This window comes from Leopardus geoffroyi, chromosome A2, assembly GCF_018350155.1.
Source record: "Leopardus geoffroyi isolate Oge1 chromosome A2, O.geoffroyi_Oge1_pat1.0, whole genome shotgun sequence".
Lineage (NCBI taxonomy): Eukaryota > Metazoa > Chordata > Mammalia > Carnivora > Felidae > Leopardus > Leopardus geoffroyi.
Genome location: NC_059331.1, coordinates 10,543,340 through 10,570,378, shown reverse-complemented (window position 1 = coordinate 10,570,378; position 27,039 = coordinate 10,543,340). Strand labels below are relative to the sequence as shown.

General features: G+C 43.4%; 1 protein-coding gene across 4 annotated transcripts; it reads left to right on the top strand.

The window, feature by feature from the left end:
- Nucleotides 1–975: 975 nt before the first annotated feature.
- Nucleotides 976–24,781, top strand: LOC123605420 (adhesion G protein-coupled receptor E2-like). 4 transcript variants are annotated; one of them, XM_045492288.1, is made up of 18 exons: nucleotides 976–1,162; nucleotides 2,169–2,219; nucleotides 2,484–2,606; nucleotides 4,615–4,770; nucleotides 9,162–9,308; nucleotides 9,538–9,584; nucleotides 9,707–9,784; nucleotides 10,196–10,373; nucleotides 14,270–14,377; nucleotides 14,565–14,785; nucleotides 14,977–15,156; nucleotides 18,854–19,051; nucleotides 19,338–19,573; nucleotides 19,866–19,932; nucleotides 20,349–20,440; nucleotides 21,285–21,453; nucleotides 21,539–21,649; nucleotides 24,233–24,781. In XM_045492288.1, the coding sequence occupies exons 1-18, from the start codon at nucleotides 1,132–1,134 to the stop codon at nucleotides 24,317–24,319; spliced, it is 2,280 nt and encodes a 759-aa protein (XP_045348244.1). In that variant the 5' UTR covers nucleotides 976–1,131; the 3' UTR covers nucleotides 24,320–24,781. The 4 variants fall into 4 exon arrangements, with proteins under 4 accessions (XP_045348244.1, XP_045348246.1, XP_045348245.1 ...); XM_045492289.1 differs by having other exon boundaries at nucleotides 977–1,162; nucleotides 18,857–19,051; XM_045492290.1 differs by lacking the exon at nucleotides 9,707–9,784.
- Nucleotides 24,782–27,039: the final 2,258 nt, after the last annotated feature.

The window sequence follows — 27,039 nt, the reverse complement described above, 5'->3', positions numbered from 1 at the left end:
GAGGATCACTTGGCAGTGAAAAAGAACGAAATCTTGCCATTTGCAACTACGTGGATGGAACTGGAGGGCATTATGCTAAGTGAAATGAGTCAGTCAGAGAAAGACAAAAATCCTATGACTTCACTCCTATGAGGACTTTAAGAGACAAAACAGATGAACATAAGGGAAGGGAAACAAAAAGAATGTAAAAACAGAAAGGGGGACAAAACAGAAGAGACTCATAAATATGGAGAACAAACGGAGGGTGATGGGAGGGGTTGTGGGAAGGGGGAGGGGCTAAATGGGGAAGGGGCATTATGGAATCTACTCCTGAAATCATTGTTTCACTATATGCTAATTTGGATGTAAATTTTAAAAAATAAAAAATAAAATTAAAAAACTTAATAAAGATAACATCCTGTTCGTGAAATAATGGATATAACTAATATTTGCATTATTAGCTGCCTTTCACAAAGGAGGATAGGAAGAACGTTGTTTGTTAGGTATTTCCAGTAGACCATATAATGTGTCATGTGCTTTACCTGTTTGTTCTCAATGAATCCTCCCAACACCCTGGTAAGAATAACTATTTCCATCTTACAAAAATTTTAAGGGGTGTATGTGCCTTATATAAAACTAGCAGCTATCAATTCTACAGCCTTCCCACCTCAACACATTCTTGTTTAAACAGCATCACTGGACTGAAGACAATGGGGGAAAGCAAGAATGAAAAAGAGTAACGTATACGGCTCAAATCCCAGGATGTAGAAGGTAGTCGGTGAATGTTAGCTAGGCAGTAGTCTTATTCAACAATGCTGAACTGCATCATTGGCCAGGGACCCACAGATTTACTCTTTTGGAAAGACCCTTTAAATAGATTCACCATCACTCACTCTTTCATCATTAGAAATGAAGAAGAATCAGCAAAGAGGCTGGCCATCCAAAGAGTACTAATGCTAGGCAAAAAATAAAAAGGAGAACAGGGAGATCTGATAAGTTTAAATTGGTGGGGGAAAGGGAAGAAAGCATTCAGGCTAGCTGTTTCTAGCTAGTCAGTTCTTCTAGGGCATACTTTTGCTTCAACAGGAAATATTATTGGCCCACAGCTCAAGATTGAATTCCCCCACTGCTCAGGCTTCATGTTTCTGTACCATGAAGGGAAGATACTTTGCATTTCATCCAGGTAGGTAGAATTGTGAGAATCTTAAGACCACTTTAGTGTTCTCTATGCCTTTGGAAAAACTTCTTTGTCTTTTGCTTGATTCATAGCTTGCTCTTGCATTATTCTCTGGGAAGATAATAACCCCAAAAAAGGACACTTTTTAATTCTATTAATCTTTCAAAGAAGGAAGTGGTTTGAATTTGCAGCTAGGGGAAAATGTGAGACTTATTTGGGTATTTCTCAATTTATGATCTACATATTTTTGTTATTATTACCTGCAAATGGTTTTGTTTTTAGAATAAATCCTGTGAAATAATATGGTGCCTGAAATTTGCCTCCAAGTTATCCAGTGGGGGCAGGGGCTGAGTAGAGGTGTGGACGAAATAAAAGTAACCATAAGTTGATGATGATTGGAGCAGGATGACTGATCCTCACGGGTTGAGTTGACTATTCTTCTACTTAGAGTTTTCTATTAAACTGAAAAAAGAATTTTTTAATCTAGATCAAGTTGCACAAAGTCACAGGGCCAAAGAGTGGCAGAACTCATTCAAATTTAGTTGCAATCAACTCCAAGAACAGTGGTGCAATCTCAGGCCAGCCTGGAAGTGAAAATGGATTCAAACCACTTCAAAAGAAGAAATATCCTGACTATAAAGAACAGATATTAATATCTGAATGAAGACAGGCAGATCTGAAAATTTCCTCATAAGATGTATCTCGTAAAATTGATGGGAATTGATGTTCTAATATGTGTGCCTGTTACTTTCCATTTGTGTAGATTTTGATTCCTATACTAAAAATTTACTGCTATCAATTCCTCAGGAGCCTTCTGGAAGATAAAAGGGAAAACATGCACCCCCTAGGTCCTGTGGGAAAGTCTAGGAACCTGTCCAGAAGGAAACACTGGGATGCTTTAGAAGCCATGGGGCAATAGGGGAGAGTCACCTTAACCAGATTGTAGCACCTATTTGCGTGGGAAGTTTGGATTTCATTCCTCAGCCATATTTACCTTCTTTCTGTGTTCTAGGGCTCTGTGTCCTGCTAATACCATTGGGAGCTATTGCCCACAAGAATGGAGGTGAGTGTGCTCAAACAGACTCTACCCATTACCTGAAGCTGAGGGAAGGGACGTTGCACTAGCAAGGGATTTTTCTCGGGAGTGCTCTTCTTAGGCTTTGAGAAGTTGACCCTGTTTCTCCCCCAGACTTCCAGTCCATTACCAAGGACAATTCCTTGTATGAAAACAAGCATTGCTTTCTTCTCCTCCCTCCATCTCCTTATGCCCCACTGGGAGTTGGCATCTTCTGAGAGCCTTCAAACCCATATGTCCATTCCCCCACAGCTCCCTGTGCTCGGTGCCCACGGAATGCCCACTGTACCAATGCCAGCTCCTGCCGCTGTGATCCTGGATTCACTTCACTCTCTGGAAAGGTCATCTTTAGCACCTCCTCGGAGGTCTGTACAGGTAAAGAGACTGAGAGATCGTAGAGGGGGTCATCACAGAGGGGGTCCTTAGAGAAGTCATCACAGACTCCTCAGCCCTTGAAGCAGCACTTGATTTCATTGTCCAGGGCAGGAGAGAGAAGCCAAGAGACAGGCAATCAGGCCTCATGGTCAAGGAGTATAGTGTTAAGAGCTGAGGATTTGGAGCTGGACTATCTGAATTCCAGATTTTTTACTGATCAGCTGTGCAAGACCAAGCAGGGCCTCAATTTCCTTCTCTGTAAATCAGGGACAATGATAATATCAACCTATTTAGTTACGTGTTTTAAATCAACGTATAAATGGAATCCATAGAGACAGAAAGCAAATTGGTGGTTGTCAGGTGCTGGGGGCGGGAAGAATGGGAAGTGACCACTTAAATGGGAAAGGGAGTTCTTTACTTTTAATTTTTTTATTTTAATCCCATCATAGTTAACAGACAGTGTGATATTAGTTTCAGGTGTACAAGTTAGTGATTCAACAAGTCTATACATCATTATTCAGTGCTCATCATGAGAACTGTACTATTAATCCCCTTTACCTAAAGGGGTTTTCTTTTTGTGTCATAAAAATGTTCTGGATGGGGCGCCTGGGTGGCGCAGTCGGTTAAGCGTCCGACTTCAGCCAGGTCACGATCTCGCGGTCCGTGAGTTCGAGCCCCGCGTCAGGCTCTGGGCTGATGGCTCAGAGCCTGGAGCCTGTTTCCGATTCTGTGTCTCCCTCTCTCTGCCCCTCCCCCGTTCATGCTCTGTCTCTCTCTGTCCCAAAAATAAATAAACGTTGGAAAAAAAAAAATGTTCTGGAACTAGAGAAAGGGAGTGGTTGCACAACATTGTGAATGCAATACATGCCAGTGAATTGTTCACTTTAAAACAGTTGGTTTTGGTATGTGAATGTCACCTCAAGAAAAAAATACGTAAAGGATAAATTAACACATGTCAAACACTTAGAACAGTGCATCGCGCTTGATAAGAAGCCAATACATTTGCTGTTGTGGTTGTTGTTGGCTGTTAATTGGTCAAAGACAGAGGCAGCCTGTTGAAGGAGGAGGTCAGGAAGGACCACGCAGCCAACAGAGACTCTGAATGTTCCACCAACCCTAGAGCTAACTTGACGGGAACTCCCTATAAGCCATAATCTCAGTTCCTCCATCCAAAAATATCCACAAGCAACCTCAAGCCGGATGGCCATTTGCCATTTGTAAAGCACTATTTCCGAAATTAAAATTAATTTGAACTACATAATAACCAGATGAATGGATACTGTTATTACTTCTGATTTGTAGATAAGGAAGCTGAGACTTTGAGAGGTGCTTTGTTCACACTCACACAGATGGTCATAGAGCTGGAATTCAGATAGGGTTAATTTGAATTCCACAAATCTCTCAAAGAAACACCGTCCCTGAAGAAGTTCAAATCAGCCCCTTGAGAAAGTCAATGTTGGCACCATTTTATAAATGAGGAAACTGAGCCTTGAGAGGTGAAACCATTTGTCCAAAGGAAGAGGAAGAAGCTGGGCCCATGGTTCAAACTGTTGCATTCTGATATCTGTCCAGTTGGTCAAGAGTTGGATAAAATATGAAATATCCCTACTATAGAACATCTATAGGCATTAAAATTATTTCTTGTTTTGATGTGGAAAAGTAGGCATAAAATATTCTAAAACCCCGGAAGAATTTGTACGTTCCAAAAGCTGTGTTCTGAGTCCACAGGAAATTGATGAAAATGTAATAGTGTTCTTTTCGTAATCAGTAATGGTGGGTGACAGATACATGTGGATTTATTATACTGTTCTCCATTTTTAAAAAACTGTTGCAGTCTCGGTGGTGGGATATTTAAATGTCATTGGAGTTTTCTGATTTCCCAGTGTTCTCCCATAAACACGTTATTTTGTTCAGAAAGAAAATGCAAGGGGTCAAATCATCTGAATCTGGTTGCTACCTATCCTACCAGAATTTTGGACGTTGTTAGAAGTTCTCACTTGTGTTCCAGATATCAACGAGTGTGGCCCACCTTTATACATGTCTTGTGGAAGCCTTGCACATTGTCACAACGTGGAGGGGAGTTACTACTGTGAGTGTGCCCCTGGGCACGAGCTCCTTTCAGGAGGCACCAAATTCCAAAGCGAGAAAGAGAACACTTGTCAAGGTAAGTGGCTTCTGTGTCACACATTTCCCCCATGCCCACGACCAACCTCATCCTGTCAATTATTCCATAGGTCTGAGAGTCCAGAAGAGAGCACTCTTGGGTCTCTCATGGGCTCCTTCCTCCCATTTCTTGTACTTGTCCAGACTTACAATGCCCTGTGAAGGTATATCTAGAAAATTCTTTATTGCAACATTGTATACGATAGTTAAGGCTTGGAAACGGATGACTTCCATTAATGAAGAAGAGTTTCACATATTACAGGATAGCCATACAATAATAAGCTTCAGAGCCCTTTTTTATCAACTTGTTTTTCTTTTTGATGGACAGTTCTATGAATTTTAACATAAGTACAGATCTGGATTACCACCACTACATTCAGGATCCAAAACAATTAATTCCATTATTCCAAAACATTCCTTCATCCTGTTTCTTTATAGGCACTATGCCACCTGCCCTAGAAACCCCTCATATACAGATATTTTTTCCACCTGCAGCACTGTCTTTTGAAAATGTCATATAAATGCAGTAATACAATATGTAGCCTTGTAAGTCAGATTTCATCTACTCAGTGTAATGTTTTTGGAGGTTTATCCATATTGTTTTGTGTATCAATAGCTCAGTCCTTTTCCCCCCGCTTTTGATATGTCTATTTTCCAAAAAGAAAATTGGCTACAGTTATTTTGCATTTACAATGACTGTTTTCTTTTATCCGGATCTATTTATCCAGATCTTGAGTTTGGCTAATAATACAACTGTGTAAAGTTACTTCTAGATTCACATGTCACAGGTTAGTCCACAGATCGTTGTTTTATTATTTTTTCATTTTTTTAACATTTATTCATTTTTGAGAGACGGAGCACAAGTGGCGGTAGGGCAGAGAGAGAGGGAGACATAGAATCCGAAGCAGGCTCCAGACTCTGAGCTGTCAGCCCAGAGCCCGATGTGGGGCTCAAACTCATGAACTGCGCGATGATTACCTGAGCTGAAGTTGGACGCTTAACCGACTGAGACACCCAGGCACCTCCACAGATCATTGTTTTAGAGGGATGCATATAGTAACTTTAATTTCTGGCTTTCTGTCAGAATCACCCTGTATTTTAAAAAATAGAGATACTGGGGGCCTGGGTGGCTCAGTCGGTTGAGCATCCGACTTGGGCTCAGGTCATGATATCGCAGTCTGTGAGTTCAAGCCCCGCGTCGGGCTCTGTGCTGACAGCTCAGAGCCTGGAGCCTGCTTCGGATTCTGTGTCACCCTCTCTCTCTCTGCCCCTCCCCCACTCATGCTCTGTCTCTCTCTGTGTCAAAAATAAACATTAAAAAAAAATTTTTTTTTTTAAATAGAGATGCCTGGGATCCCTCCCTACCTGAGATGTTCTGAACCACTCCTGGCATGGAGCTCAGATATAGATATTTCTTCAGAGTTCCAATGTTAATTATGATGACTAGTTCATTCCTTTTTATTGCTAAGTAATATTCTATTGTATAGAATTGGTTTATCCATTCACCCATTTGGGTTGTTTCCAATTGGAATGATTAAAAATAGAGCTAAATGAGATATCTCTTGATAAACTAGAATTCTTCCCAAGTTGTTTTAAATAGAAAAATATGCCACGGGATGGTACTTATAGTATGCCAATGGCTTTGTTTGTCCCCTATCTTCCTTTTTCTTAATTTCAAGCATGTTTCCATACATATATTTTCATCTTAAAACTTTTCAAGCAGTAGTCCAAAAAGTAAATACTACTTTGTGGTAGTATTTAGACAATAATTTCATCATCGGTGTGATTTGATTGCCTACCATTGCTCTGAGCTCTATGCCAGGCACTGTGACTCCAACACTAAATAAAGCACAGGCTGTGTCTCCTGGAGTTTTTACTCCAGTAAGCAGACAGATCAACATACAAATACAATATAAGTCAATAGTCACTCTTGGCAAACCATCCACGTCTTGAGAAAACAATGTGTTTCTCACCACCGTACCCCAGTGCCTAGCACATAGAAGGCGTTCTGGAAATAACACGTAAGTGAAAAACTGGAAAGAGTTCATCATCACACAAGGTGTGAGCTGTGGTCACACCTTGGTCTTGTCACTTGGCCTTGATTTTGGCTAAGTTTTTACAATCTCTGGTCTTGGTTTCCTTATCTACCCTTGAAGAGATTAAGTTTTTTTTTTAACTTTTTTTTAAACCTGAATATTAAGTTGTTTATCTTATAAAACTGTGTAAAATACACTTTTAAGAAAAGCTTCATAGACTTATATTAACTGAGGACTTCTCAATCCATTATTAATTTTCACACTGGCCATTTTGTATTTACACAGTTGTTTGACCCATGTTTGAAAGTATCAGAAATGACTAAGAGACAAGGGATGTTTAGTATCCACAAAGAGAAAAGTAAACTAAATTCAACGTTGAATTTAATATTCAATGATTCAAATCATTTCATATTAAAATGTGACAGCAATGTATTTGCTCTGAAATGGTTCAACTTTCAGGGCGCCTGGGTAAAGTTAAGTGTCCAACTCTTGATTTAGGCTCAGGTCACAATCTCACAATAGTGAGATCAAGCCCCGCATCAGGCTCTGTGCTGGGCATGGAACCTGCTTAAAATTCTGTCTTTCTCTGCTCCTCCCCCACTCACTCATTCTCATAGGTGATCTCTCTCTGTTTCTCATTCTTTCTAAAAAAAAAATATAATTAAAAATTTTTTACATGAAATGGGACCACTTTCAAACCTCAGCCTTACTGGGAGCATGATGCTGTTTGTAAGCTACTCACCATCCCTAAAGTAGAAAAATCTCTGACCTTAAATTGAGAGAAGCATCTCCTACCCCACTGTCTAGGTTACAAACAGAAAAAGTTGTATCAAGTACTGTCCTAGCTCCACTCTCCTGGTTTCTAAGTTAACAAAAGAGGATCAAATTTCTCTTCTAATTAGAAAAGACGGAAAGATAAGTTTACAGCCAAGTGGATTTGAGGACAGTCACATTTACTCAATGCTGTGACCACAATCACATGCCTTCCTCATTTTTCAACCACAAACTGCTCTGAGAAGGAACTTCCCTTGGGTGGGGAGATAGCAGGGATGCCTGAGATATTCTGGGGCCAAAGCAAGTTCCTTCTGGGTGTGGCATTTAGAATAGTTCTACCACCCACCCAACAGGCTATAGGTAATGCTGAAGTGTATGTACGCCCAGAGCCCTGAAGGGTAGAGCTGGTGCCACAGAAAAGTGAGGGGTGGCATTAGCCAGTGGGGTTAGAGGCTTTTTGAGCTGACTATGCATACTTCCCAATTACCCATCAGACTCCTGCAGCAATGCGAAGGGCAGATACCAACATCACTTGGCTGGAAGTGATTCCCAGGCTCCTGGGTGAATCACTGTATTAATTTCTTATTACTAATATAACAAACTTAGTAGTTTAAAACAGTATAATATATTCTCTTACTGTGTTGAAGGTTAGAAGTTTTAAGTGGTTCCTTCTAGAAGCTCTAGGGGAGAATCTGTTTCCTTGCCTTTTCTGGCTTCTGGAAAATGCCTTCATTCCTTGGTTCAAGGCTCCTTTCTCTCTCTTCAAAGTCAACATCATATGCATCATCTCCTCTCCTCTCTGACCTTCTCCCTCCCTTTTATAAGAACCTTTGTGATTATGTTAAGTACACCCATATCATCAGGATAATCCCCCAACAAGAGACTTAATCACCAAGTTCAAAATTTTCTTTTGGATGAAAGATAACATGATCATAGGCTCCAGGAATAAGGACTTGGATGTCTTTGAAGGGGCCATTATTCTCTCTACCACACTCACCATCCACAAGCAGCTCTGATCTGAATATCACACATACACACACAAAGTTCTCATCTTGGCAACCTTGCTTGAATGTAGAGGCCAGCCAACTCCTTATGCGAAGGGCCACATCATAAATATCTTGACTTTTTTGGGCCACAAGGTCCCTATCACAACTACTCAACTCTGCCATTATAGTGTGAAAACAGACAGACAACACATAAATGAATAGGAGTGGCTACATTCCAATAAAATTTTATGTATGGATACTAAAATTTTAATTTCATATAATTTTCATGGGTCAAAAAAGACAGCTTTTCCTTTGATTTTTTTTTCCTAGCCACTTAAAAAAAATCCTTTACAGAAATAGGCAACAGCTGGATTTGTCTGTGGGCCATGGTTTGCCAAACCCTGCTCTGTCTGAGGTGGTGGTTGAGTAGAGAGTGCTATCACCAGATGGTATCCGTCCATTGAAGTTATGATGGAATCTTCGATGCCTGACCTTGAAAAAGATGATGGAAGGTAGTAAGGCTGGACTTACTGAGTATAGGAGAGGCCTGAGCAAGGCCTGGATAGGGGACTGATCCTTCTCTTTTGTGTCTCTAGATGTGGACGAATGCAGCTCTGGAAAACACCAATGCCACAACACCACCCACTGCATCAATGTGAAGGGCAGCTACAGATGCTACTGTCACCATGACTGGGTGGCCAGATCCAGGCCTCTACATGGTCTGAACTTCACCATCTGTGAAGGTATATAGTCCAACACACACACATGCATACACACAGATACACACGGATGCATGTGCATGTGTGTGCGCGCACACTCTTGCACATGAACATCCGTGTGAACACATGCCTTCAAAAAACAGAAACCATGCACATACATGCATTCCACATGTATATGCAGGCACACACACACACACACACACACACACACACACACACACATTAGTGGTGCTTCTGCCTCTTTTCCCTGCAGATGTCCCCTTCCCCTCATGGACATCACCTTCTGGAGTCAACAGCCAGGTGAGTGGAGCCTCAGCAGAAGACTAGAAGCAGAAAGATCTTCAGCAACCATCTTGTGTCCACCCTCTCCCCAAACTCCCACTTCAGGCTCTCTGACCTGCCCCCATGTCCCCTTTCCCCAGAGTCTCTCCCGCTTCTTTGACAAGGTCCAGCAGTTATCCCAAGACTTCAAGCCAGCTTTGGCCAAGAACACCATCCAGGTAAAGTCAGAACCAGGAAAGAGGCCAGGTGTGGGAATCCCATAGAGACCTGGGTCACTTTGGTAGGGATGTAGACAAGCTCCTATGTAGTTGGCACTGCAACTGGTCCCTCACCCATGGTGGAGAGAAGGCTATCTAGAAGCACTTTTAAAGACACCCAGGTGCACTAATTTATTTCCCTATTGGCTGTTTCTGGGCTTTGGGCTTATGTCATCCTTGGCCTTTCTGACCCAGGTTGACCTCTAGGTGGCTGAGATCTAAGCAACAAGGACCATCCAAGGAATCTAATTCAGTGCCATTGTTACCCTCCAAATACCCAATGTCTAGGGTCCGTTCTCTTGGGCTGAATGGCCAGGTCTTCATGCAACCCATTTGATCCATTGCTCACTGGCTGTTTGTCCCATCCCCCAGGACCTCATGCAGGAAGTAGATGAGTTGCTGGAGACCCCAGGGGACCTGGAGACCTTGGCCCCCTCAGAGCAGCACTGTGTCGCCACTCACCTGCTCGTTGGCCTGGAGGATGTCCTGAGAGTGTTGAGCAAGTTGCTGCCCAATGGGCCACTGGCCACACATGCCCCCGCAGGCACAGGTAAGTATCTGAGTATGCTTCAGGCTCCTGCTCCTTCTGTTCACCTTCTCACTCTCCCCTCTTCCGAGAGACTGTCCCACTGGAGCCAAGTGGCCACATTCACATCTCAGGATTTTATTTAAAATAATTCAGGGGCGCCTGGGTGGCTTGGTCGGTTAAGCGTCCGACTTCGGCTCAGGTCATGATCTCACGGTCCGTGAGTTCGAGCCCCGCGTCGGGCTCTGTGCTGACAGCTCAGAGCCTGGAGCCTGTTTCAGATTCTGTGTCTCCCTCTCTCTCTGCTCCTCCCCTGTTCATGCTCTGTCTCTCTCTGTCTCAAAAATAAATAAACGTTAAAAAAAATGGTTTTTAAAATAATTCAGAAAACATTCTCCTATCATAAAATAAACTCCTGTGGAACTCAGTCTTTTATTTGTTTTTTTTTTTTAACGTTTTTATTTATTTTTGAGACAGAGAGAGACAGAGCATGAAAGGGGGAGGGGCAGAGAGAGAAGGAGACAGAATCGGAAGCAGGCTCCAGGCCCTGAGCCATCAGCCCAGAGCCTGACGCGGGGCTCGAACTCACGGACCGTGAGATCGTGACCTGAGCTGAAGTCGGACGCTTAACCGACTGCACCACCCAGGCGCCCCAGTCTTTTATTTGTTTTAAGCACAAAAGTTTCAGATTTTTTTTAAAGGATAAGTAAAAAGAAGCATATACAAATATCAGTAAGTCTATCATTACCTCGTTTATATAATTACAACAGAAAATTGCAACAATGAGGTTCATAAAAATAAGGTATCCAAAAATAAATTCAACACTACCTGGAAATGAAGAAAATGCAATTAATCTTGAAAAGTTGAAAATTACATAATATTATCTGATCTAATTTTAAGTATAACCTTAAATAACATTGTACCAATGGTTTCATTGTTGGAACGCATGCTTATTTCTATGCAGTTTTTCCCAGATTTTTCAGCATCCATACTACCTAGGAGATGGCAAAGAATTAAAAGCTGGCCACAAATATTTGATTCTGATTCCTGCATCCTCAAATAGCCTGGTCATTGTTTAATATCTTTCCATCTTTGTGGACTCCTTTTGCATGCATTTGGAAAGAATTGCAATCATTTTATTCATGGTTTTATCTGGGGCTCAAAGAAAGCATTTCCAGACTAATTTCACCATATGTAGATGGCAATTACCAGGAAGACTTACCTCAATCAGGTGTTTTTCAACAGTGTTACTGAGATGTAATTTACCCAACATAAATTCACCCATTTGAAGTGTATAATTCAATGTTTTGGGCATATTCACAAAGGTGTGCAACCATTACCATGAAATAATCTTAGACATTTTCATCACACCAAAAAGAAACCCCATATGCATGAGCGGTCACTCCACACTCCCCGCAACCCCCAGCCCCTGGCAGCCACCAACCTGCTTTCTGTGTCTATGGATCGCCTATTCTGGACATTTCATATAAATGGAATCATACAATCTATGACCTTACGTTATTGGATTCTTTCACTCAGCATACATCTTGAAGTTCAGCCATGTTGTAGTTTATATCAGTATTTCATTCCATTTGATTGACAAATGGCATGCCTTCATAAGGTTATGTACATTTTATTTATCTTTCTATCAGTTGATGGACATTTAGGTTTTCTGCTTTGAGGCTATTATGAATTAACACTCACAGACAAATCGTGCAAACGTATGTTTTCCTTTCTTTGGGGTAGATATCTGACGGTGGCATTGCTGGGTCATCTAGTAACTCTACATTTAATATTTTGAGAAATTTCCAGGCTGCTTTCCAAAGTGGCTGGGCCATTTACATTCCCTCCAGCAAAGGATAAGCATTCTAATTTCTCCACATCGTTGCAAACACTTGCTATTTGGGAGGGCAGGTGATATTATAGCCATCCTAGCAGGTGCGAAATGGTATTTCATTCTGATTTTCATTTTCACTTACCTAATAACTAATGATGTTAAGGATATTTTCATGTACTTACTGGCATTTTATATATCTTCTCTAGAGAAATGCCTATTCAAGTCTTTTGCCCATTTTTTAAAGCTTTTATTTAAATTCCAGTTATTTAACCTACAATGTAATATTAGTTTCAGGTGTACCATTTAGTTATTCAACACTTCCATACAATATCTGGTGCTCATCACAAGTGCCTTCCTGAACCCTCATCACCTATTTCACCCATCCCCCCCCACCTCCCCTCTGGTAACCACCAGTTTGTTCTTTATAGTTAAGGGTCTGTTTCTTGGTTTGCCTCTCTCTTTTTTTCCCCTATGAACATCTGTTTTGTTTCTTAAGTTCCACCTATGAGTGAAACTGTATGGTATTTGTCTTTCTCTGACTGACTTATTTTGCTTAGCATAGTACACTCTAGCTCCATCTACCTCGTTGCAAATGGCAAGATTTCATTCTTTTTTTATGCTGACTAATGTTCTAGTGTGTGTGTGTGTGTGTGTGTGTGTGTGTGTGTGTGTGTGACACCTATTCTTTATCCATTCATCAGTTGGTAGATGTTTGGACTCTTTCCATACTTCGGCTACTGTAGACAATGCTGCTATAAACGTTAGGGTGCATGTATCCCTTTGAATTAGTATTTTTGCATTCTTTGGGTTTTTTATTTTATTTATTTTTTAAAACCTTTTTTTTAGAGAGAGAGGGTGTGAGTGAGCAAGGGGCAGAAAGAGAGGGAGAGAGAGAGAATCCCACCCAGGCTCTGCACTGTCAGCTTAGAGCTCCAAGTGGGGCTCGAGCTCATCTTTGGGTTTTTTAATTGGGTTATTTGTCTTATTATTGAGTTGTAAGAACTCTTTAGATAGTCTGGACACCAGACCTTGTCAGACTTCGAGTGGCAAATACCTACATCAGATTTAACAACAGTGTTGTTTATATTCAAATTTGGAGCATCTGTGATTTAGAGTTATGTCGTAGACTCCGGGTCTGGAGTTCTCTCTTGTCCAGCCAGAAAGCGGATTCAGGATTAAAATGTGAGAGAGACTAGTGTCCGGAGAGGAGACAAGAGTGCCGAGTAAGGGTCCTTGCTCCATTTTTATTAGGATCAGAAGGCTTACAAGCGTGATGGGCGTGCAGGAATAGACAATGAAACCGTGAACATTAACTCATGGGAGTGAGGAAAAGGGGGTTTTGAAGATATGTGGTGTTAGGGGTTTGGGTCAATAAAAAACAAAGTCCTGGTGCCAGTTGTTCACAGCAGGCATGAGGCGCCAGTCTGTTTATCTTAACTTGCCTAGGGGACAAGACAGAGCATGCTACCTCAGGGTCAACAAGGCACCTTTCTTTTGCTAATTAGCTCCGCACTGGGCAACTTCACCCTGCCTTGTTAACCCATGGGTGCAAGCTCAGGGAATTCCTTACTACCACAGAGCTTACTACCCACAGAGTTAGAATTGTCATCGCAACAAAAGCCTTGCCTTGTCTGTTAGCAGTTTCTTCCTTTCCTTGAGATTATGCAAATTCAGTAGAAAATTTTCTAAAAAAGTGCAATCTTTGGAAACATTTTGGTTTTCAGCTTTTAAAAATAGTCAAAGGATGCCTGGGTGGCTTGTTAAGAGTCCGACTCTGATTTCAGCTCAGGTCGTGATCTTTCGGCTTGTGAGATCAAGCCCCACGTTGGGCTCTGTGCTAACAGCATGGAGCCTACTTGGGATTCTCTGCCCTCCTCCTCTGCCCCTCCCCTGCTCTCTCTCTCTCTCTCTCAATGAATAAACATTTTGTAAATGCTCAAATAACAGTATTAAACCAGCCACATCACTCTTATTTCATACTTAAAATTCATGTGGTTTATCAGCATACCAAAAAGATCTAATTCCAATACTGCAAACAGTAGCCTGACTTCTCCCATCCCTCGTGCCATTGCCACCACTACAGGACTGTCTCTGACGGTGCAGGACCAAGGAATCGGGGATGTCACCTTGGGCCAGAGCCAGGCAAAGATGCAGCTGAAGTGGGATGTGGCACAGGAATCCAATGACTTGGGTAACGACTGCAGTGGGCAAGGGAAGGCCCCTGAGACCTTGCGATGGGACCAGACATCCAGGATGTGACACAGAATTAAAGATTAAAGGAAAGTGTAGGGTGGGCGGGGCTACAGGGGAGAGTCCATTTGAGGAGAAAGGGGCCCTGGCAGCGACCCTGACATGTCAATCTTGGCCTTGTCCTGCAGGTCCTTCTGTGGTGGGCCTCGTCTCCACTCCAGGGATGAGCAAGTTACTGGCTGAGGCGCCCCTGGTCCTGGACTCTAAGCAGCAGAGAGTTCTGCATGAACACAGGGACTTCCTGGCAGGAGGCTCCCCTGTCCTGCTCTCAGATGTCGTCTCTGCCTTTGTGAGCAACAAGGACACCCAGAACCTCAGCTCCCCCGTCACCTTCATCTTCTCCCACCACGTGAGTCCTGGTGGAATGGGGCTGTGGCTAGGCAAGGAACTGGTCTGGGTCCGGGGCTCAGCCTCACTGTTGAGAACACCCTTTGTGTCCTGGGGGCCTCCTCCGTGGGTGCCTCCTTCCCCCAGGAAAGTCCTTTGCAAACCAGCTTTGGATAAGAGTCACCAGCTCCCACCGATGCTCTCTTCCTACAGTCGGTGACACCCGGGCCAACCCAGAAGGTGTTCTGTGTCTTCTGGGAGCACAGTCAGGATGGATGTGGTCATTGGTCCACCACGGGCTGCAGGATGGCGGCCACCGGAGATGCCAGCACCACCTGCCAGTGCTCCCACCTCAGCAGCTTTGCCGTTCTCATGGCCCACGGCCACATTCAGGTGAGATCCCTGAGAGAGGCCATGGAGACAAGGATGCTAGAGACTACAGGCAACCAGAAAGGAAAGGATGTGATGGGAGAGGTCAGAAGGGACCCAGGGAGATCAGCATTGAGGACCAAACCATCGTCCTTTCCTGGCCGGGTGACAGGGTTACTCCTTCTGGGGTGGGGGAGGCGGGGTAGGTGGTGGCACCAGGAATTGAGATCCTCCCAGGTGACAGCAGGCAGATCAAAATGAGAACTCTTTTAACTAAATGGCCAGGCCTCATGGGAATCCAGACCAATTCAAACAGCACCCCCAAAACAGCGTGTTTCCTCCCGCCATTTCAGCAAAGAATAAAATGCGGTGTGCAAGTTTTCCCGGTTACATTTCTGAAGAGATGAAAAATATTCACATGGTTGAAGGAGTAACATTGAAAAGTCTCTTTCCCGCCCATGGCCCCCAGTGATCAGGGTTCTTCTTAGAAGAAATCTCAGTTTCTTCTGAGCACTTTTAGAGATACTTTATGTATAAACAAGCAAATCCATATAATATGTAATTTTATTTTCACTCCAGGCATTGCCTACATATTCATTCTTAGGCATTTTTTCCATTTCAAATACTTATGAGATTCTGTATCAGTACACAAAGAACTTGATCATTCATCTTTAAATTACACAGCTTTCCATTCTGTGGATGTTCCATACTTTAGCAAATCTCCAACGACAAACATTTTTTGCAGGCTTCAGTTTCTGCAAACTTGCAATAGCATTGCTATGTCAGAGTAAGAGTTCTAACTTTGAGATACATACATTTGATACACACATATAATATTGCCACATATCAGTAGCCACCCAATGGATTCCTTTACATTTTAAAGTTGGGTAATGAGGGGCGCCTGGGTGGCGCAGTCGGTTAAGCGTCCGACTTCAGCCAGGTCACGATCTCGCGGTCCGGGAGTTCGAGCCCCGCGTCGGGCTCTGGGCTGATGGCTCAGAGCCTGGAGCCTGTTTCCGATTCTGTGTCTCCCTCTCTCTCTGCCCCTCCCCCGCTCATGCTCTGTCTCTCTCTGTCCCAAAAATAAAATAAACGTTGAAAAAAAATTTTTTTTAAATAAAAAAATAAAAAATAAATAAAGTTGGGTAACGATACTGTCATTCTTGGCTAATCCCCCCACCCAACCATTCAAAGTGTTTCTTTTAAGTGTTTAGATTTGACTCTTCTTTCATTTTTGAAAATACGCCTTGAAATATACGTTCCAACATTTGTTCTCTTCATTGATTTGGTTTTCTTCATTGAAGACCAACTCTGCATGTTGTGGCTCTCATTTACCTCGCTCTCGTATTTCTTGTTCTTCTGATTTCCTTTTGCCTCTTTCTTTATATTAATTTAATTTTGCCCATTTTTTTCATTCCTGTTCTATCTCTTAAACTGTACTTCAGTAGGGTCCATTCTTAATATGAGCTCTTCAAATTTTGTCTTCATTACTGCAGGGTTTTTTTTTCTTCCACTTCTTTACTGTGTTTTTCTAATGCACAACTTCACAAGATCTCTCTTCTCTGAGGCCTTGTATCTCTGCTTTCATTTCTTGCTTATAAAGGCAAGAGCTTCGTTACATGCTTTGATTCAGAGTAAATAATGTCACAACTTTTATCTGCCCCATGTTAACAATTATTTGGTGAGTATTCCTTACTTAAAAATTTTACTCTCTTTCTCCTTTTTTGTGATATTTTGTATAGATTTTGTGTTTGTTCCATTTAATTTTTTTTTGTGATATTTTGTATAGATCTTGTGTTTGTTCCTTTTTATTTTTTTGTGATATGTTGTATAGATCCTTTTGATCACTTATGATTAAGGCAGATGGTGTTTCCTGGAGGAGTTATTTCCAAGATATTTATGTAAAAACATGTTCAGGGTTTTGTGATTTTTATGTAACTTTTAAAAATTTATCTAGGGGCGCCTGGGTGGCTCAGTTGGTTGAGCGTCCGACTTCGGCTCAGGTCAGGATCTCGTGGTCCGTGAGTTCAAGCCCCGTGTCGGGCTCTGTGCTGACAGCTCAGAGCCTGGAGCCTGTTTCAAATTCTGTGTCTCCCTCTCTCTCTGCCCCTCCCCCACTCATGCTCTGTCTCTCTCTGTCTCAGAAATAAACATTAAAAAAAATAAAAATTTATCTAAGCAAAATTAAATGTCAGCAGTAGGGTTTTCATGTACAAAACCTGTTTTCCTCCACAACCAGAACCAAACTTCTTTAAACCAACTGGTGGATGGAAACTCCTGCCTACATCATTCCCACTATTGTAATCATGACACAGATTATTCTGGTTTCCTCCAATGTATACTTCTAGTCAATCTTCTCTGATTTTAGCTTCTCTTCCAATTATTCCCTAGTTTTAGAGAAAGTGGAAATGCTGGTTTTGGTTTTATTACATTTGTGGCATTTGAATTATTTCCAAGAACAGGTGTGTGTGTGTGTGTGCATGCATGTACATGTGAGCACATGTGCACATGTAACCTTTGGGCCACCATTTTCAATACCAGAACAATTGACTTTTTCTTTCAAACAAGGATTTCCTTTAAACGTGATAAGTACTACAATTTGTAATGAATCCTTAGCAATGGGGAGAGATGGGAGGGGAGTGGGGGAAACAGATAATTTTCTGTGTTTTTGTGGTCTGTGTTATTTTTCCCAGCCCAAGAATATGATTATTTTCTAGCTGACCTGGTACAAATACTCATGAAGGTGCTCTCGGGTCACTGGGATGGGTAGGACTGAAGCATCATTTCCAGGAGAGCAACCTGTAAAGCTAATAAACATAGTGATACACAAATTTCAGCATCGAAATACAACCCTAGTAGGTTCAAAGGCTTGATGTCTTGAAGGAGGGTTATCCTATCACATAGGTACAGCTGCATTTATACAAGCTTTACTTCTAGCATCACTCACTCAAGTAACTCATTTTTTTAACTGATGTTATTGGCATACAATATATTTGCAATAGAAATCCGATTATAAGCATACACTTTGTAAGTTTTAACAGTTGTAAAAAACCCATGCTCTAAAGGTCACTGAGCTGGTAGAACTTTTCCGTAACCTCAGAAAGCCCCTCAGGAGTCTCTCAGTGCTCCCATCCCAAACCCCAGAAAACCACAGATCTCATTTTGTTGCTATAGTTTATTTTGACTGTCCTAGAGTCATTCAGTAGAATGGAATTGTTCTCTTTTGTTCCTGGCTCTTCGGCTCAACATTCTATGAGATTCTCTCATATTACTGAGTGTAAACATAATTCATTCCTTTTTATTGCTATATAGCATCCCAACATATTACTATACCACAGATTGTTTTATACCACAAACTGTTCTCCAATTAATGGGCATTTGCATTTCTTCCAGTTTGGGCTATTATGAATAGCGCTGTTATGAAAATGCGTAAACGTTGGTCTTATGGACATTCGTTTTCATTTCTCTTGGTAAATACCCAGAAATGGAGTTGCTGAGTCCTATGGTAAGTGTGTGTTTAACATTAATGTATGTTAAACTTTATAAAAAAAAAACTCCCAAACTCCATTCCAAAGTAGTTGTTACCATTTACATTCTCACACAGGAGTGTATGAGAGTTCCAAAAGTTCCATTTTGCAACATTTCTATCAGTGTTTTTAAGTTTTACCATTCTAGTCTATGCTTTTAAAGAGGTGATTGTGATCTCATTCACGGGTCTGAGCAGGAGGATCCTGTGCTGGCTGTGATCACCTACATGGGGCTGGGCCTCTCTCTGCTGTGCCTCCTCCTGGCAGCCCTCACCTTCCTCCTGTGCAAAGCCATCCAGAACACCAGCACCTCGCTCCACCTGCAGCTCTCGATCTGCCTCTTCCTGGCCCACCTGCTCTTCCTCACGGCCATCGACCAGACCAAGATCAAGGTACTGACACTGTCCCAGAGGACGCCCTGCCCTGAGCCACGGGATGCTCAGTTGGTGGAGCCCTGCTGCACTGATACCTTAACACAATATCGTTGGGCGACAGGGAGGCTGGAGGGGTAAATAGCCTATTTCACGTTGACTGATGAAGCAGAAGACAATCCTCTCTCAACAACTCAACCCTATATATATATATACGAGTTCTCCCCGCTGGCAAGGTATGGGAGGGGGCCTGGGGCCACCCTCCTCCCTGACAGTCCCTCCTGGTGACTCCTTCCTCCTCCCCCAGCTGCTGTGCGCCATCATCGCAGGGGCCTTACACTATCTCTACCTGGCCTCCTTCACCTGGATGCTGTTGGACGGTCTACACCTCTTCCTCACGGCACGCAACCTGACGGTGGTCAACTACTCCAGTGTGAGCAGGTTCATGAAGTGGCTCATGTTCCCTGTGGGCTATGGAGTCCCGGCTCTAATCGTGGCCGTTTCTGCTGCATCCAGACCTTCCCTTTATGGAACACCCACCAGGTAAGTGCCAATTCCCACTGCCCCTATCTTCTCCAGCACAACTGTGGCCATCATAGAACCAATAGCGATTTAATTTCCCCCGAACATGATAGGCAGAGGAAAGGTCGGTGCCCACTCCAAAGACATCTCTCTGATGGAATATTGTGTTCATTGAACTGTTTTTAAGTCCTTAAGATTTAATTATTTTAAATGTTCATTATGAAGTATTTAATCATTATATATTATACATTCTAGTGATTCTTTATCCACAAAGGCCAATGTTCTCTTGACTCACTTCTCCTCGCTCTCTTAGATGCTGGCTCCACACAGACAAAGGATTTGTATGGACCTTCCTGGGCCCCGTCTGCACCATCTTCTCCGTGAGTAACACATGACATCAGAGCATCCTGCCTGCCAAAGTGACGGTCATTCAAAGACCAGGTGTACCAGGAGGGTTACAGGCAGCGGGAGCAATCATTCCAGTTGGCCCAGGACTGATGAGAGACCCCCCCCCCCCCCGGGATGCAGGAATTTCCATTGTAACAACAGGACTAACATGTTTCCTGAGACCTGGGACTTTCAGTGCTAAAATTTGGAGTTTCCACGTGAACTGCATTGAAGTGCTCGCCAAAGTTACAGGACAAACACATGCCTGAGTTACAAGGTGGTTGGTCTAGTCTTCTAGGACTTCTACAAAACGCAAAAGCTTCTTACCTGCTGGGTTAGGTGTTGGATGAGCTGGGAGGATGCTTACCAGATGTGGAGTGAATTTAATACACCTGTGGGCTTTCTGCAGATTAATCTGGCCTTCTTTCTGATGACCTTCTGGATTGTGAAAAACAAGCTCTCCTCCCTCAACAGAGATGTGTCCACCCTCCAGAACACCAGGTGAGGATGAGCCAGAGGAATATCCCCCATCCAGAGCATTATCCTCAGAGCTCCAAGGATCTGATGTCCAGAGAGAATGGACTTTGCCCTGATACACAGGGATTGCTTCCATGCCTTACCTAGTAGGTCCTGAGAACATTTCTATCCTTACAACACACTCAAAACATCACATAACAGTTCCCCGAACCCAGCGCACCCTTTCATGGTCATGCCTTCATGCGTTTTAGGCCCCCTGCCTTCCCCTTCTCTTGCCCCACGTGAACGCAGGTTCATCAACCACATGTCACATCATGTAGGAGTTTGGGGATGCCCTTTCCTTTCCTCAACTTTGCACAGAATCAGTGGCCTCTATTCTGGGTAAAGCACATTCTGGGTCAGGTCATGGAGAAGGTGGGGACAGGAACAGCCCTGGATGGGATCTGGGCAGAAGTACCTCACTTTGCAAATGTTATAAGTGATCATTTGTTTTTGTCTTGCCACCAGACTCTAAGGGCTGTGGAAACAGAAGTCTTGTCTTGGTTGTTCTGAATGCCCAAGCCCCGGCCTAGGGCCAGGGGCACAGAATGTTCTCAACAATGTCAGCTGAACAAAATTAGGGGTCTTCCTGAAACATCGTGACCTTTTTGAAACTCACATGCTGGAGTGTCACTACCATCCCTAGTCCTAGTCAAACTGTCATCCCTGACCCAAACACCATTTCTTTTTATGGAATCATTGACGATAAAGATCCAAGTTGATCGCTACTCAGTAGGAAGCATCCGTGGAGTGGACTTGAAAACAGGTGGGGTGGAGAGGGGGCTGTTGCTCCTGGTGCATCACGAGCCTCCTCTCGCCTCCTACCCAGGATGCTGACATTCAAAGCGACGGCTCAGCTCCTCATCCTGGGCTGCACGTGGTGTCTGGGCGTCCTGCAGGTGGGGCCAGCTGCCCGCGTCATGGCTTACCTCTTCACCATCATCAACAGCCTGCAGGGAGCGTTCATCTTCCTGGTGTACTGCCTCCTCAGCCAGCAGGTACCACGGTCCGGCCCCCATCCAGGACTCTTCCTGTCCCCACCCCGCCCAGTGAGCTGACCCAGAGCGTGCTTCGCCCCTGCAGGTCCGGGAGCAGTACCGGAAATGGTTCAGAGGGGTCAGGAAAGCCAAAGCCGAGCCTGAGAATTACACGCTCTCAAGCGGGACCGTGTCTGATGCCTCCAGGCACAGTGCGGTAAGATTATGCAGTGTTCCCAGAGCACTTCCCTAGCCAATCCGCTTGGGCGTCTCATGCCTGCCTCACTGGACAACCTGGGCAGAGAGCAGGCGATGCCCTAGGAAGGCTCATGCCTGGACTCACTTGAAGGCACTTCCCTGTCTTGAAACGAGCTCTTCCTATACTTTCACTCGCTGAGCTTCTATGTTCACAGTGACCCTTGCACACGACTGTCCTCTTTCCCCACATTTGTGGAGCACCCACTTTGTGCAAAATGTTGCATAGGGTTTCTAATTGTGCTTGGTGAGAAGATACAAATGTAGATACTTATAAGCAGGGAAGGAAGCTTGGTCAGCTAACTAATCAGAAATGAATGGTGTGGAGCAGATCGTTAATGCTCAAAGTGCACAGAGCCACGCACATCTTTTCTCCCAGGTCATTCCAGAGAGACTCACGGGCTTTATATAAATTATGCAAGGTCTTCAGCCTATTCTACTTTCTCCCAACTTCATTCCCCACCCCCCATCCTCACCCTGCCTGGCAAGTCATCTACACATCTCTCCCCAACTTGCCTGTCCTCCCTGTAAAACTGTTCCTTCCCAAATGGTCTACTCATCAAAATCTCATCCTTCAAACTCTTTCCTCCTCCCAGCAGATGTGCCTACTGACTTCTGCATAGAGAAAACACAAGTCAGCAGGAAGAAACCAAGGTTACTTTTGCACTCTCAAAAACACCAGCCATTTGGCATCTAGTTCATTGTGTCCTCATTCCCTCTTGTGACCGCACATAGACAAAATATGCCTACTAGTTTTTAAGGCTAATCCCTCCACCTGTACTTTGGTTCTTGACCCTCTTGACTTCCCAGTGACTTAACATTACGGTTCACACATTTTCTCTCTGGTATATTGGTTCTCATGTTCTCAACAGCTGCATTGTAACACATTACATGTCTCACTTACTCTGATCTATTTTAATTTTTTTTTATTTTATAGAGAGAGAGAGAGTGTGTGTGTGTGTGTGTGAGTGGGGGAGAGGGGCAGAGGGAGAGAATCTTAAGCAGACTCCACGCTCAGTGTGGAGCCTGACTCAGGGCTCGATCCCACGACCATGGGATCATGACCTGATTCAGAAATCAAGAGTCAGATGCTCAACCAGCTGAGCCACCAAGCCGCTCCAAGAAGTACTAATGTTTTATTTATGCTTCCTTCTTCTTCTTCCTCTCGATGTTCGAACCTGGATTTTGCCTCCATCATTCCGCCAAAAGACCTCTGTCTTAGGCCACCAATGGTCTCTACTTATGACTATCTTTTGGTCCTCTCAGCGGTCTTAGCAGCATTTGGAACTCTTGGTGTACTGGATGCTGTGTTGGCTTCCTCCGTGTCACAATACTCCTCTTGGTCTCTGGCCTCCATGTGTCCACGCTCCCTGGAATATTGCTCTTTCTACGTGAGCTTGCTACATCTCCTCCGTATTTCAACCACTCCACCGGGCTGGGTCCTAAGAACACTTCTGTTCTCATAGTTTTGGTACAAGATTTTAAGATATTTATACATAAATGTATATATATTAGCATTTAGCAAAGTTATTGGGTACATTTCAAAGTGTAGGTCATGAGTGGCTTTGTAAAGGAGGGGAAATGCACAGCCACATGTGCCTAGGTATTGGAGGAGGCAGCCATGGGAGGTAGGGGAGGTTTTCCCTACGTTGCTGTATATATACGTTGATAACATTATTTTAAAAAAGAGAATATCCACATACTTGTGATTTGAAAAAGAAAAAGAAAATTCAAAGCTGCCATAAAGCATAAAGAAAGACATTCACATGATGTGTATAACTATCTCATTCTCACTTTAAAGTGCTCACATCTAGGGGTTCCTGGGTGGCTCAGTTTGTTGAGCACCCAACTCTTGATTTCAGCTCAGGTTATGATCTCACAGTCGCGGGATCAAACCCCACCGAAGGCTCCACACTGAAAGTGATGTCTGCTTGGGATTCTCTCTCTCCCTCTGGGTGGTCAGTTGAGTGTTTGACTCTTGATTTCAGCTCAGGACATGAACCCAGGGTCGTGGGATCGAACCCTGAGATGGGCTCTTTCTTCCCTGGAGCCTGCTTGGGATTCTCTCTTTGCCCCTCCCCCACTCGTGCTGTCATGCGCTCTCTCTCTCTCAAAACAAAAACAAAAACAAAAAACCCTACAAAATAAAGTCCCAAGCAGAAATCCCAGATTGACCTTCTCCCACACTCTTAGGGTGTTTACAGCTGGGAAATTCAGTTTGTACCGACCTGAGTTTAAATGCTGGCTCAGCTATTTGCTGGTTTTTTCACTTTAGACAACTGTTTTATAGCATATGTCTTAGCTTCCTCATTTCAAAACCCTCTCACTATCCTCCCTGACTCTTTCCGGCACTGCCCCAGATTTTCCCCATCCGGCTCCTCCAGAAGCCCAGCCCTCCCACTCCACCCCGACTCCTACCCCCGTCCCCTCCATCGGGTTCGCATTCCCCCATCAGGACCCCTGCACCAGAGACTGCCGCTATGGGCGATCCCTTTGGCCCACCACAGTCTCTCCCATTGTCTGACTGTCCCCAATTCCTTTCCAGGCTCTCCATTCTTCCAACTCCTCACATCCCCCACATTCGGAACGCCTACTTCCCGGCTTCACAGAATCCCCAGTGCCCAAGCCTTGAGTTCCTGATCATGTTCCTGGATTGCTGGCCCCCCAACACTGACACTTCAAGTCTATTTACTGCAGATTCACAGTCTTCAATTCAGGAGACAAGAGTTTCTGGTGTCCAGGCTCCTCTAGGCACAAACTTCCCGTTTCCAGATTCTGCGGATTCCAACTTCCAGGAATCGGCCACAAAGAGCTGAGTCCAACTAAGGTCCTCTTCATCCAGTGGAGCACAGTCTTCTCTGTTCTTAAAAGTCTCTGAAGTAGGGACCTCAAGGAAAAAGATGGCCCCAGCGTGTTCACTGTGGCATTGGAAGACGGGAAAACACAAACCACTCAAGTAAACCATCAATAAGAAGGGGCAAGATGCTGGGGCACTGGGGGGCTCAGTTGGTTGAGCCTCCAACTCTTGATTTGGGCTCAGGTCATGATCCCAGCGTCAGTGCAGAGCCTACTAAAGATATTCTCTCTCCCTCTGCCCCTCTCCCCTGCTCTCTCTCTCTCTCTCCCTCTCTGAAAATAAAATAAAATAAAATAAAATAAAATAAAATAAAATAAAACAAAATAAAATACATGGCAAGATGAAAAATTATTTCAGTTTTAAGGAATGCCAGTCCACAGACACAAAGACCAAATCACTGGTACCTGTGTTGACACAGAAAAATCTCCACATACGATAAAAAGTGAGGTCAAGTTGTTGGGTGTCTGTAGTACAATGCTATATAACTTTAAAAGCTTAAGTGTATTAACATTTGAATGTTTACATGGATAGAGTCTTGTTTAACTCTCATAATTAAGTCATAGATCCTATGTTTGGCAGAACAAATTATAATTCAGTAATAGTAGAGAAAACCTATTTAAGGGAGGTTAGGTCAGGTGAGGATCAGTCAGATCTCTCTTGTGCTTTGTGGTGTCGTATTTTTACAACAAAACTGTATTCATGTTCTTACTTATTATCAAAAGTAAATGTTTTAACGTTTTAAATGAGGTGCCCACTCCAGGTACAGGCAAGAATACAGTTGCTGAAAAGCAAAGCATAAGGCATGACATATCCCAACCCTAATTCTTAACTAGTGTTTTGCCCGCAATGCTTGAAATTCCTTTTGTCTACAGAACGTCTGGTATCTTTTGTTAAACTGCAGATTCTGATTGAGGAATCGCTGGACTTTCTCCTTTGCTTAGGAAGCAGGACTTATGGACCAATCACACGGTCCCCATGTTAACTACTGATTCCAAAATGATTTGTTTTACCTTTATTTTTAAGGAGGCTTCATACCCAATGTGGGGCTTGAACTCACGACCCTGAGATCAAGAGTTGCATGTTCTACCAAGCCAGCCAGGTGCCCCCGTTTCAAACTACTTTGAAACTCAATAGCTGAACCGGCTCACAATTCTTTATGCTATCTCCAAGTTCAACCCAACGGAGCGGAAAGAAAGAGTGTGTAATTGTCTGCCAAGAAAGCTTCAGAGAATTCACTGGAAAATACTGAGTTCACTAACATGCTGAAAGCAAGGGCAACATTCAAAATGCAATGGGTTTTCTACCAAAGGAAAAATAAATTTTAAAATACAAAGAGCTGAGGGGCGCTTGGTGACTCAGTCAGTTAAGGGTCCGACTTCGGCTCAGCTCATGATCTCACAGTTTGTGAATTTGAGCACCGCACAGGGTGGAGAGCTCGGCGCCTGGAGCCTGCTTCAGATTCTGTCTCCCTCTCTCTCTGCCCCTCCCCTGCTCATTCTCTCTCTCTCTCTCTCTCTCTCTCAAAAATAAACATTAAGAAAAAATTTTAATAAAAAAATAAAATAAAAATACAAAGAGCTGTTTAAATTTAAAAATAATGGGTGCCTGGGTGGCTCAGTCGGTTGAACGTCCAGCTTCAGCTCAGGTCATGATCTCATTGTTCATGGGTTCAAGCCCCGTGATAGGCTCTGTGCTGACAGCTCGGAGCCTGGAACCTGTTTCAGATTCTGTGTCTCCCCCTCTCTGCCCCTCCCCCTGCTCGCACTCTCTCTGTCTCTCTGTCTCTCTGTCTGTCTGTCTCTCTCTCAAAATAAACAAACATCTAAATAAATAAATAAAATTTTAAAATAAAACCTCAACAGGAGCTCCCAGGTGGCTTAGTCGGTTAAGCGTCTGACTCTTGATTTCGGTTCAGGTCATGGTCTCGCATTTCATGAGTTCAAGCCCCACATCAGGCTCTGTGCTGACAATGCAGAGCCTGCTTGGGATTCTCTCTCTCTCTCTCTCTCTCTCTCTCTCTCTCTCTCTCTCTCCTTCTGTCTCTGCCCCTCCCCGCCTTGCTCTCTCTGTCTCTCTCAAAATGAATAAATAAACTTAAAATTAAAAAAATAAAATAAAACCTCAACAGCACCTAAGAACAGTCCCATAAGAAACGCATGAAGTTCTCAAGGAGAAAACTGTAAGGTGTAACTGAAAGAAATCATAACTTACACAAAGAGAGAGAGTTGTGTTAGTAGTGATGGAAAAGTCTTAATACTGTAAAAAAGTTACTACCTCCAAGTTCATCTACACAGTCAATGCGACAGCAGTCAAAGTCCCAAGACATTTTCACGGACTTTAGTAAACTGGCTACAAAGTGTATTTAGAAGAAACAATGTGACAGAAGAGATAGGCCACTTACAAAGAAGAATAAGCAATTAGGTGCTCACAATGGGCCATTTCTTGCTCTTTGCTTTTTCTTGACTGAGCTTTAATCAGGCTTCTCTCTTTCCTAC